This window comes from Lucilia sericata, unplaced genomic scaffold (assembly GCF_015586225.1).
Source record: "Lucilia sericata isolate MDLA Ls3-8-SP2 unplaced genomic scaffold, ASM1558622v1 Contig001855F_arrow, whole genome shotgun sequence".
Taxonomy (NCBI): domain Eukaryota; kingdom Metazoa; phylum Arthropoda; class Insecta; order Diptera; family Calliphoridae; genus Lucilia; species Lucilia sericata.
In genome coordinates this window covers 38,352-52,017 of record NW_023995747.1, presented here as the reverse complement: position 1 = coordinate 52,017, position 13,666 = coordinate 38,352, and the positions used below count along the sequence as shown (strand labels likewise).

The window sequence follows — 13,666 nt, the reverse complement described above, 5'->3', positions numbered from 1 at the left end:
AGATCGCTACCAAGAAGATCACATACACATGTGAATTTAACCCATTATGAACACTAGAAATCTTTAGGGAAACTGAAAAAACACTTGAAAGCGAGAGCTAATTATAGAGTGAAGAAATGGAAAAAACTCAAGAAAAGGATTTTAGAGCAACAATTGTTGAATTTGATAAATGCAACAATTGAAATAAAACTGGAGCATAAAATTTAGTTCAATTAGAATAACGAAACCGTGAAGACGTAATAAACGGTATAAATGGAAATATTTTTTGTTTAAGGAAAAGAATAAATAAATAACAGTGAATCAATGTTTAGTGAGATAAAATATATATAGTGAATTAAAACAGAGAAATAAAGAAATAAAATCTTAAAGAAAAAAGTAAATACTTTTATAACTGAAATATAGAAAATTTTATCATAAGAATTAAATAAGATAAAATAAAACAAAATGATTAAAAGTGAAGACATGTTAGATACTAACGGTTGCGGATCTTTGAATCCCTCTCATGGCTTGCATCAATTGAGCAACCATCACTCGTCGCTGTATCGTAATTTACCCGCGAATATTTTGGCCTCTTCCAATTTTCAACCCATTATGTATGGGGCCAGTGCTGGTGATCATCACATGAACAGTACATCGATGATGCGTATGCATCAAGATTCTCCCGAAATGATCGATGAAAAACCCACAATGCTACCCTCATACACAAATGAGCGTAAATATTATGCCACAATGATGACTCAACCAGATTCTATAAATTATGGTTTGACTTCATTGCACAGCATGACAACACCGACGGCATCTTCAAGTCCGATCTCATACGGTGTACTTTTCAGCAATCAACAGAACAATGTTGACGTTAATGCTGCTGCTGGTAGTGGTAACGAAGAGGCACCACCCTCTGGGAACTCATCACCTTCAGCCCAACGCACACCGACGGAAAACGAACTGCAGCATTATCACTCAACGAATGGCAATAAAATTGTTAATCTTTTACCCTCCACCAATACACTGGGTCAACAATTAAATCATCATTACGCCTCCACCATTAAATATTGCTCCAGCAAACCCTCAACGGATTATTTACAAAATAACGAACACTCCGATTTGCAAGATCATCAGCAACATCATCATAATCATCATCCCTCCAATAACAATGAACACATGGATTCTACCAACTCTAATGAACAACATTCTCTGCAACGTATTCAACATACCTCAACTTCGGGTGGTGTTATTACCTCCGTTAATAATTCTCAAAATGATTCGAATCAAATCATTTCCGCCAGAGTTTATGCAATTAGTTCCTCTCCTGCTAAATCGGTTAATAGCAATAACAGTGATAATGTCAATACCTCATCAATAAAGCAACAACAACAGCAGCAGCAACAAACATCAGCATCATCGTCCTCTCAGGATTTATCATCACCGGATACTACGAAAAAATCAGGAGCCAGACGTCCAGAAAAACCGGCTCTTAGCTATATAAATATGATTGCTATGGCCATCAAAGAATCACCAACGGGAAAATTAACACTTAGTGAAATTTATAGTTTTCTACAGAAGAGGTGAGTTGAAAAATTGGAACTTGGGCGGGTTTTACAGTTCTCTCTAGGCGAGGAAATTATACTTAAGTTTTGAAAATTATAGTAATGTTTTTAAGTAAAATTCTTCTCATAGTTTGAATTATAAAATCGGACCAAAATGTAATAATGTTTAAGATAGGGAACTAATAATATGTCTGAAATATCTGAGTTCATATTCTAGTCAAAATTAGGTACAAATTAACTGATTTGTAAAAATTTCGTATTTATAATATATTTCCCTAAATAAATCTTTTGAATTTCTTGTTATATCAAAAGATATAATCCAAAACATGGAAATTAAGATAACACAGGCCTACAAAATTTGACAAAAAGTCAAATCCCAGAGACCCACGAATACTTTCCTAAATGATTCAGCCGTTTTGGACCAGTTTAGAGACGTTATAACGCAAAGAACCTTCAGATAAGGTATTGATTACGAAATTCGCCAAGAAATTCTTGAACTGAGTGTGTAAATCTATTTCGAGCCCGTTGTTACTGGGTCTAAATAAAAACGTGAATATGCATTAGCAATTTAAATCATTTTTATGGCGATTAACTTTTGTGAAATGTTCTGAAATCATGTATGAAACGTATTCAAGTCAAGAATACAATTCTTGATGCTAAAGAAGTCTTTTTCTATTGCTAACGAAGTCTTTTCTAAAATGTTCCGAAATCAAATAAAGAAAACCTTCCAGATATAAGAACTTTTTGGTATCACTTCAATCTTAATCATACTTGAATTAATTTTATTTTCAACTCAATTTACTTATGCCTCAGAGCTTAAATCAAACCGAAATTTAAGATAAAATCCGACATAAATAGTTATTAGTTTTAAGAAATGAACTGATCTTAGGCCTTCCACCGATTTCACTATATAAATTTCATATTAATTTCAGTAGAATTATAAACCTCTATATATGTAAGTAACTTTTATAAAAACAATAATCTCTGAAACATGTTCCGAGAGCAATAACATCTCACTTCTATTATCCTCCAAAGATTGTTAGTGTTCATGATCCATTTAGATAATACCAAAACTACTCCCCTGTAAATATTATTGGAGTACATAATCCGTTTAGTAGTATTATCTAATGCAGGCATGGATCATGTTTATTTTTTCAAAACAACATGGTCCCTAGCCTGCATTATATAGGACCATGCCCTCATATAATCTTAGCCAGCGAGTAGTTTTGGGATTACTCTGATGTAGTACATGGATAGATTACGTGGTCCTCACCATTGACATCACCATGTCAAATGGAGTATGTTTTTTCTATATCTTTGGATTAATTTTGGACCAGTCGTGTACTGATTAGTCTCAGTAGGTGTGGATATTTTGTTGGTTCGCCATAATTCGCCATGAAGGTAACTGGTTTTGTTGGTGAGAGATTGAAGATGTCTTTTGAGGTTAGTAAGACAGCACTCAAGATCTTAGCTCTGCGGGACCCTAATAATGAACAGTAACATAAAATAGGTTTTGAGGTTTCCTCTTGTAGGCCACATAATTTGCAAAGATTCATTATAGAGTTGCCTTGAGTGAATTTATGGTATCTAAGACCACAGAAGTATATAAGACCACAGAAGTAATCCTGTTAGTACTCTGAGATCGCTTTTATTGTCTGTCTGAGCCCACACATAATATGTATGTATCTAAAATTTGTAAAAATATTGATAAAATTGATTTATAAAAATGTCCCTTCTTCGTTATGTAAAATTGCTGACACTTCTAAAACTTCTTTAAAACTACATAAAAAAGTGCGTTTATTTATTTAAAAAAATCTGAGTAGAAAAGAAATACGAAACATGACTATATGGTGCCAATAAATACGACACTTGAATTTCTAAATCGCACATATGTACATATAACAGACGCATACAATTTAAATGCGAGAATGATATTGGAGAATAAGCAATAACATCATTATAACTGAACAATAAAGTCCTAATTAAATTCTCTTAAATTTAGGAAAATTCACAGAATTTTGATAATTTATAAATATTTTATTTAATCAAATATTTGTTTATTTTTTGTATAAAACTTATATAAATAATAAATTAAGAAATAAACTGATTTGATAGAGGAAGCAAAATGATAGCGATGATCTTTATGCAGAGAATAGTTTTAGCAAAACTAAATACATCAAAAAAGATATTGAAAAAAAAATACAAATAAATTTTTTTCATTTTGCCCGAATGGTATATAATCTTCAACTTTAGGAAAAATATCGTACGAGAGAGAAGTTGACCTCTAATTTCTTTTCTGTAGAAATGATCATTCATGGATCAACAAAAATTGCATGTCAGCCAAAGATATTTCCAAGAGAGAAAAAATCACAAAGGGATCTCTTATTTCTATTCTGTAAAACAGATCTTTCATCGATTTTTAGATCAAAACAACTTCTATTTCCTTTTATTTTAAAAGGAAATGATATTTCCGAAATATTGAAAACTTTATTTCGATATTTTCATTCTTAAATCATTTTTCTTAAGTTTGACTGAATCGTATATAATCTTCAATAAAAACTGCACGACTTATCTTATGGAAGGATAACATATGCGAAAGAAAAGATCACACGTTGATCTCTAATTTCTTTTCTGAAGAACTGAACATTCATTGATCAACAAAAAACTGCATTTCTCTAGTAAACGACATCCAAGGACAACCCTCAAGAGAGAATACATCAATAGAACTGATCTTATATCGATCACAAGAAAAGATCACAAGTTGATCTCTAATTTCTTTTCTGAAGAACTGAACTTTCATTGATCAACAAAAAACTGCATTACTTTAGTAAACGACATCCAAGGATTACCCTCAAGAGAGTATAAATCAATAGAACTGATTTTATATCGATCACAAGAAAATATCACAAGTTGATCTCTAATTTCTTTTCTGAAGAACTGAACAAATAAATTTATATAATTTTATAAATTTTGAAAACCCCAATTTCCTTAAGCTTTCCAAAATTTATAATTTTAAATTTAATTTTTTTTATTTTGTTTCAGATTTGATTTCTTTCGTGGTCCCTATGTGGGCTGGAAAAACTCTGTGCGCCATAATTTAAGTTTAAATGAATGTTTTAAAAAGTTGCCCAAAGGAATGGGAGTGGGAAAACCTGGCAAAGGCAATTATTGGACCATAGAACAAAACTCTGCCTATATGTTTGAAGATGAGGGCAGTTTGAGAAGAAGACCCAGAGGTTATAGATCAAAATTGAAGGTTAAACCTTATGCTGCTGCAAATGGCTTCTACACGACTGGTGCCTATGATACAGGAATGGTAAGATAAACAATATTTTGTTAAAATTTAACATACATATTAAAATCTCTTTGTTTTATCTTTTATTTACTAGGACAATCCAAATTTCTACGCTTCTCAAGCCTTTACCTCCTATGATTATCCCTCAGCTGCAAGTGCTGGTAATTTCAATGAAGCTTGGGCTCCACATGGTCACAGTCATGGTCAAAATACTCTACCTCAGTATTCGAATATAGCCGTTTCATCGGCTTTACAAAATAACAGTCCTACACCACCGCTGGCTCATGCCATTTCAAATGTCTCCACCAGTAGTTCATCGCCTGCGCCCTCAGTATCCACCGGTTCTATAATTACGGCGTCAGCTTTGCAATCAAATCCCGGTTTAGATTATGCTACAGCATCATTAGTAGCAGCCGGCAATGGCTATAATCCATATGGTTCATCACCAACAGGCGCCACTTACAACATAGACAGTGGTAAGTACTCACACGCACAATCATCATCATCATCATTATTATTAGTATTAACTATAAAAAAAGAGAAGAGCATAAATAGAAGAATCATCAGCTTTCAGGGAGTTCATATCAATCATAAACTTTTATTACGAGAAATTAAAACATTAAAATCTTGTCGTGGAAGATCATAAATTTTGTCTGCTACTTTTTTTTATTAAAAACAAAACTCAACATGTTGCTACATTATACCATTGAAATAGTATTTAAATAATTGTTTTATAATTTAAAATACAAATTTAATTTTCATGTTTATAATTCTTTTATCAACTTTATACTTTTGCAGGTTTGCGTTCAATGTCTTTAACCCAAATGTCTTCATTGTCATCAGCCCATCACCATTCCCATCATCATCACCAAAATTCACATCACAATTCGTCCATGACACCTCCACCACCTTTGCCACCAACCTCATCATCATCGTCTTTATTAAATCTGCCCCCCACATCGTCGTCAGCCTCAACAACATCTTCATCCTCATCGTCTGCATCGGCAACATCACATTTAGTTGATCGTAAACCGATTTATTTACCCCCAATGACTCCACCGTCCGGTACAATATCGACGCCGCCACTGCATCAACAGCATCTAAGTGTGGGTGGTTCAAATAGTTCGGGAGGTGGCGGTAATAGTGGTGATGGTGGTTCTTCTTCGTATTACGAACACATAAAATATTCAAACTAATAACAACAACTAGAATTTTTATTTCCTTTTTTTAAAAAATATTTTTAGTTTTACCAAATACCTAATTATAAACACATATAGTATTGTATGTTCAAAATTTTAACAGCTAGAGTTGCCAAAAAAACAAATTTAAAAATAATCTCAAAATTTTAAGAAAATATTGTAATTTTAATATTATTATACTAAGTTAAATAGTTTTTAATATCAATAAAATACAACATATGTAAATAATTTAGCCGTTTTGGTAGTTATTTCCTGGTCTTTTCATTTCGCGGGAACTGACGAAAGGTTTATTATTCCCGGGAAATTTATTCTAACTTGTCATATGTTCTTGTTAATTCTGTATTATTAAAGTTTTTAGTACAAAGTTAGAAGTTTCTAGCTCTAATGGTTTCCCAGTTATAAAAATTTTTTGTATTTAATTCATATGGGTGATACCACGCCATCTATTTGTAGTCCTCCAATTTATTACCCAAATGTTCACATGCATGTCAGAATTGTTCGTGCAAAATTTGAGTCTTGAAAATTTTTATATAAGAGGTGCTACAATGACAAATTTGAGGACTCCAGCTGTTGTAGTTTCTAATATATTCGACTTTTAATACTTATTTTTCAATTGGGCGTGGCACCTTATATTATTATAACGTCTCAAATAAGACCAAAAACGGGAATTTAGACTTTAAGACTCAATATTTTGAAAATCTGATGGGTGAAGAATTAATAATTTGCGACAATTATTAACATGCCTAGTCCTGGGAGGTTCGTAGTGTTCTTCCCAGGAGTAGACATGTACATTTTTGATGGTCTTGTAGATTTGTTTGAAATCAAAGTATTATTAACAAGAATTATGGACCCCATAATATGATAATAATTTGACTTTAACTTAATCTCGATGTCGGTGTTTATATTAGATCTCAATAGGTGATTTCTATAATTATGAAAATCTAGTGTATGAATCTCGTTTGTATTCAATTTAATCTTAATATCAAGGTTTTAGAGAATTAATCAATTTAATTTTGAACACAATATTTTGAGCTGGGCTCAACCGAGAGCCCTCAATATTAATACGGGGAAGACGGAAATCTGTCTGTTTCTTGGACAAGAAGATACCGGTGACAGACAGAGTTATGTACTTAGGAGACACCACATAGGATAGGATATGGGAGAACCATAGGCATGAAATGGGGTCTTAGTCCTACTATGACACATTGGCTTTATACATGTGTAATTAGAACAATTCTACCTTCAAAAATCTGGTGGACTTCAGGGAGCTTAGCGTATATGGTGCCTATATGGGTATTTGTGGTGCCATGAGAACTACATCAACCAAGGCATTGGAAACATTGCTAGATATTTCACCCATCAAAAACATATTTAAGATATGAAGCGGAACCTAAATGAGGGGAAAAAGTTGGCCGGGTGTTCTATATTGAAGACCCAGAAACAGAAATACTACTACTACTACTACACTACAGTTTACCTGATCACAACATTAGCTTCCAGGCAGAATTCCAAGCAATAATCGAATGCGTAAATTGGATTAGAATAAATACGGAGACAGCCAGAAGGAAATTAGGGCGATATCAGATGATAAAGTTAAATGAAATATCGTATTGGATTGTAAGAAAGCTGTAACCGAATACTCTCCCAGAGGTAAGTTTTACATCATATGGATACCAGGACACTCGGTAGTAGTCGAAAACGAAAGACCGAATGTAGTAGCTTTAAAGAGAGTAGAGTTTGAGGTAGTAAACCTTACGAACACAAAACAAGTATGAATGTATAATCGGGCATGTGCGACCACATGATATCCTACCCCAGTGAGTATGTTAAAAATTTGGATTGTGTTTTAAATAATAAAGCATTTAATTTGATTTTTACCTTAATTTCGGAATATTTTTAATTATTGTTGACAAAAAAAAAGAGATTTTCTACAAGAGGGCTCATATGGGGGTGAGGGTAAATATGGGCCTATCCTTATAAATGTTGGTAGAGGAATTTACGTCTACATCAAATTTATATATAAATAATTTCATAGTGTTATTACTATTTATAACTGAATTTTGAACTTCAAGTCATTTTCTGAAGTGGAGTTTGTATGGGGGCTAGGGTCAAATGAGGTCCTATCATTACAAACATGGGCATTGTGATTTAAACTTCTAGAAAAATAAATTTTGCCGATTTTTGTTGACGTACTGGAACATTTACTATAATTATGAGCTCAAAAGCCCTATTCAGGGAGTACGGTTGTATGGGGGCTAGGCGAAATAATGAACCGATTTCAACCATTTTCAGTAGGGTTCATTTGAAAGAAGAGTATGTGCCAAATTTCATCAAATTATCTTGAAAATTGCGACATGTTGCGTGCGCACAAGCTTTACATGGACACATAGATAGACCGATAGACAGACGGACGGTGTTTCTGAAAGTGTTTCTGAGCCGATTGGTATACTTTAAGGACCAATATTTTTGGATATTACAAACATCAGCACAAACATATAATACTCTCCCCACTATAGTGGTGTAGGGTATAAATATGGGTGAGTGAAATCCATAAGGCCTCTTGGAATAATGAAACAGTGGGTAGAACCACAAAAAAAAAAAAAAAACCTATAGGGTGATCCTAAGGAGAGCAGGACTGCCTGCTCAAAATGAGCAAGCTGAGGTTAGCATATACAAAATTGGACGTGCGGATTCAGACGAATGTAGAGTATGTAGAGAGGACATTCTGGAACACTTTCTTGGCCATTATCAGGCTTTCGCCGAAATTCTATATAAAAATCTTGGGAGTGATATTATTCCGGACGAACACTGGTCGGAAAATTCTTAGGAATTACGTCCAGGAAACTTAGTTTCTGAACATCGGACGATAATACATTCAGTGAATAATATATAATTTTGTTTTTGTTTTTACCAACAAACATTTTTCATGAAAAGTAGCTTACAACAGACCCGACAGTGGACCGGGTATATTTCTTCGGATTTGATGTAGATACATATAATTTCAATAATTTAGACAATGATAGTAAATCTGTAATAGTTTTTTTAGTTGTTATAAATGCTTAAAGCTGTGATATACGGTTGTCAGATCTTACAACGTTGTCAGTAAAATGTGCAGAAAATGTACAATAATCGTGTGAACTTACAATTTTTCTTTTGCAATGTTGGCAGAAAAAGCATTACTGACAATGTTGCAAGACAAAATTTGTAAGTTGACACTGTTGTTAGGAATTTTCTGTACATTTTACTGACAATGTTGTAAGATCTAACAACCGTGTATACATAGCTTTAGCGGTAAAGGTTAAAAGTTTTAACATTTTTTCATAAAATGTTGTGTTAATTTTTGTATAAAAATCTGATTGGAATTTTTGAAAATATCGATATTTTTATATGTAACTATATTATATCGACTATCTTGTAAGAAAAAAGTCGAATAATCGATTATTAAAATGAAAGTCGAATAAAATCGATATTATAATAATATTCGAAAAGTCGACATTTATAAAACCCTAATAAGAAATATCGTCTTACTGTTGTTAGCTGATAAAATCTGGCATCCTCAAGCGTGGATAGATTCCTTATAAAAAAATGTGTTGTTACGAAACTGCATTTTCCTAATTTTCAATTAGTGCATTAGTAAAGACTTAAACCAAAAACCTAAATGTATCAACTAAACAAAGTAGGAATAACATGCAGTGTATCGTAACGCATATGTATGTTCTGATCCCAATTTTTCGATCAATTATTTATATTTTTCTTTTAAGAAAGTTTTCTTTGATAATTATGAAAGAATATTATATTATTCGGTGGGACAACTAGTGGTCTTGGTAGATAATGCAGTACAGTTATTATCATTAAACTAAAAGTGCTGCCAAGTTCAGAAGCTATTGGTAGTTGTCTCTGCTGTTCTCTTTAATGTAAATATACGATGAAACGGTTATTGTAACCAAATCGAATAGCATTTTTATTATCACTAGATGGTGTGATAATTTATAGGGTAAAAGTATCCTAACCCGTATTTGCCATCATGATTATTTTAATGAAACATAGATGGCGCAATATAACATAATGGCGTCATTTCCATTTAAATTGGAAAATTTTGCTGAGGCTCAGCAAAAATTTCCAACAAGCGTTTTTTTCATATGAACTCAGCAAACTACTTAGATGCGGGGTATCTCAGCAAAATTGTCCGGTATGAAATGTACGTGTTTGTGTGTCGATCCCAGCAAATTTTTGCTCAGCAAAAATTTCCATTTTAAATGGAAATGACGCCATTGAAAATGGAAATGACGCTAAGCGCGCGTGGAATTGATGCATTTTCTTGTTCTTTGAATGAACATTCTTCTGTGAACTTGTACATATTTGTCTTAAAGTGTTGATTATCTATCTATATCTATAATCTATATCTGTATCTATATATATTCTATATCTATATATATAAAAATGAACGTGTGTTTGTTTGTATGCTTGAACGTTATAGACTACTAAACGGCTGAACCGATTTTCTTCAAATTTTCACAGCGTATGTTTGCATGTCTGGAATAGGTAATGAGCTACTTTTTATTTTGAAATTCCAAGCGGGCAGGGTGCCACGCCCATATTAAGAAAATATGAAATGCGTATATTTGAGATAATATAACAGTTAGAGTCCTCAAATTTTGTCGATATGATTATTTAGGACAAAAAATAGGCGGACTAGCATTAGGGGGCGTGGCACTTCCCATATATATCAAATACAAAAATTCGTTTATCTTGGAAACTATTACAGTTAGAGTCTTAACATTTTGTACGAATAACTTTAACATCCATTTATTTCAAATTTTATTTAAAGAACTTTGATATTCAACTGAATGTTTAGAGTATAGCGGGCAGACTTTCAATGGGGAGTTGGTACCGCCCATATGAATCTATATTTATAAAAATGAATGTGTGTTTGTATGTTTGATTGGACTTTAGAGACTGCTAAACGGCTGGAGAGATTTTCCTGAAATATTCATAGTATCTTCCTGTATGTTTGGAAGGAACTATAGGCTACCTTTTGTTTTAGAATTTCAAGTAGGCGAAGTGCCACGCCCACATACAAAGTTAGTCTTAAAAGTCGCATATCTCAGAAACTGCAACAGCTAGAGTCCTAAATCTTTTTACGGACAACTTTGACATCCATATTAATATGAGTTGACAAAATGGGTGGAATGGGTATAGTGGGCGTGTCACCTTACATATTAAGAATATATTAAATCAGTATATCTTAGAAATTATAACAGTTAGAGTCCTCCAATTTTGTCGGAGCCACTTTAGTATCAATACGATTATTTAGGACAAAAAGTGGGCATACTATCAGCAGAGGGCGTGGCATCTCTTATATGAATTAAATACAACAATACTTTTATATTGGAAACTATTAGAGCTAGCATCTTCAAATTTTACATTAAGAACTTTGACATTCATGTGAACATTTAGAGAAAAATGGATTAAATACAAAATTTCGTATATCTGGGAAACTATTAGATTACATATTCACATTTTTCATGGGTTACATTTAAATCTTAATTAACGTTTGGAAAACTGGCGAACTTAATATAATAATTTCAATGGCATCTCATTATACATATATGTATCTATATAAAAAAAAACTATTATAGTTAGAATCTTCAAAATCGTTCAGTGGGGTTTTTTATTTATATTGCTTTTAGGGTAGCAAAACACACCCGGTATTGCTAGGTTTTAATAAAAATTATATAAATTTGAATAATTCAACTACTTATTGTTTGTTTTGCTCCATGGATATTTAATTTGGGGTTGATTAGGTGGCGCTGGCGGCGAATACCTTGGATCGACCTCAGGCAATTTAAAATCTGGTGTTCTCAATAAATTGTTTACCACCTTGGATAAAAACCGCAATCTAGCGTATACCTGCAAAGCGTGTATGGATAACCCGCCTGATAACTCTGATGCAGCATTTAAATCGGAAATTCGAAAAGAATTTACAACTCTCAAGAATTCAATTAGTGACATGAAAGGCGATCAAATTGAAATCAAATCCAAAGTTGATTCAGTCATAAATGAAGTCCGTGCAGAGCTGTCCAACAGCTTAAAGGGTATAAAAGATGAAATTGCAAGCTGCAAAACTCAAATTAATTGTAATGACACCTTATATAAGTCTAAGTTTTATGAACTGGAACTTCAGAACCACGTTCTTCAACATCGTTTAAATAGAGCTGACCTAATTATAACTGGTCTTCCAACAGACTTAACTGACCTCCATTCAATTGTAAAAAACTTGTGCACCCATCTCGAAGTTAACATCGCTGTTGATGACATCCTTAACGTTATGTATATTAAAAAACATGGTGCTATACTTGTTAAATTTTGCCAAATAGCTAAACGCGATAAAGTTATTTCGGAATACTATAAATCGAAATCCCTCAAAGCGTCTGATGTTATAAATGGGGCTGCTGAAACCCGTGTTTATTTAAACGATAATTATTCATCCCTTGCTAAAAAATTACTAAAAATTTGTTGGAAACTGAAAAATGATAAGAAGATAAAGGGTTATAATATAATAAATCGTGAAACTCTTTTTGTGAAGATTACTATGCTTAATGAGGATGTTAAGTCTCTCAATTTTCACGAATGTATTAGCTATTTTAAACTAAATTACCAATAAGTATACCTAAACACCTATATCTTAATCTATTTACTGTATTTTTCCTTTTGTAATGTAAAATACCGTAAGCTTATATTTTTTATTTTTATATTAAGATGGCTCTTTTCATATTGAAAATGTTTAAAATTACAAATAACTTTTTATATATCACTTTTTGGCTCCCACTAATATATGTGTATTGTCGTGAATGCGATGTCTCTTAATGGTAATCTTGGTCCTATAGCCGGGGATAAATCAATGTTAAACAAATGCCTTTCATCTTCGTCTGAAGTTATGAATATTGGTCATATTAATGCCCAGAGTCTTTGCCCCTCTGCATCCAGCACAAAATTAGATGAATTTAAATGTTTTTTCTACAATAGTCTTCTTGACATCATTGGAGTTTCAGAAACTTGGTTTAAACCTCACTTAATATCCCAATCGTTGACACTTTCCGGTTATAATCTTGTAAGAAATGATCGTATCAGGAATACTACTTCGAATAATAGTGGCCCAACCAGAGGTGGCGGCGTTTGCCTTTACATATCTAATAAACTTCGTTACCGCATACTCTTTCGTGCTGAACAATATGGAGTTTGTGAGTCTTTATTTGTCGAAGTTTTTGGAAATGGAACCTCTGTAATTGTTGGTGTTGTATATTTACCCGGCGGCGACATTAATGCATTTGAAAGTATCCATAATAACTTATTTGATCAATACAATAATATTATTGTTATGGGAGATTTTAACCATAATCTTTTTGATATTGTTAAATCACGCAATTTACGTTCTTTAATTTCTAGATGTGGCCTTCACTGTATACACAATTGCCTACCTACACATATTTTCCCACCTAATAATGCTACTTCTTTGCTAGACTACTTTCTCCTGAGTCAACCATCTTCTGTTGTTTACAAAACCAGATACAAATTCCATTTTTTTCATCTTACCATAGTTTCATCTTTCTATGCATTAAATTTCC

General features: G+C 32.8%; 1 protein-coding gene across 1 annotated transcript; it reads left to right on the top strand.

The window, feature by feature from the left end:
* The first annotated feature begins 364 nt into the window (after positions 1–364).
* On the top strand, positions 365–6,149 carry LOC119612874 (forkhead box protein biniou). The gene is made up of 4 exons (XM_037968757.1): positions 365–1,565; positions 4,590–4,863; positions 4,937–5,318; positions 5,641–6,149. The coding sequence occupies exons 1-4, from the start codon at positions 445–447 to the stop codon at positions 6,036–6,038; spliced, it is 2,175 nt and encodes a 724-aa protein (XP_037824685.1). The 5' UTR covers positions 365–444; the 3' UTR covers positions 6,039–6,149.
* Positions 6,150–13,666: the final 7,517 nt, after the last annotated feature.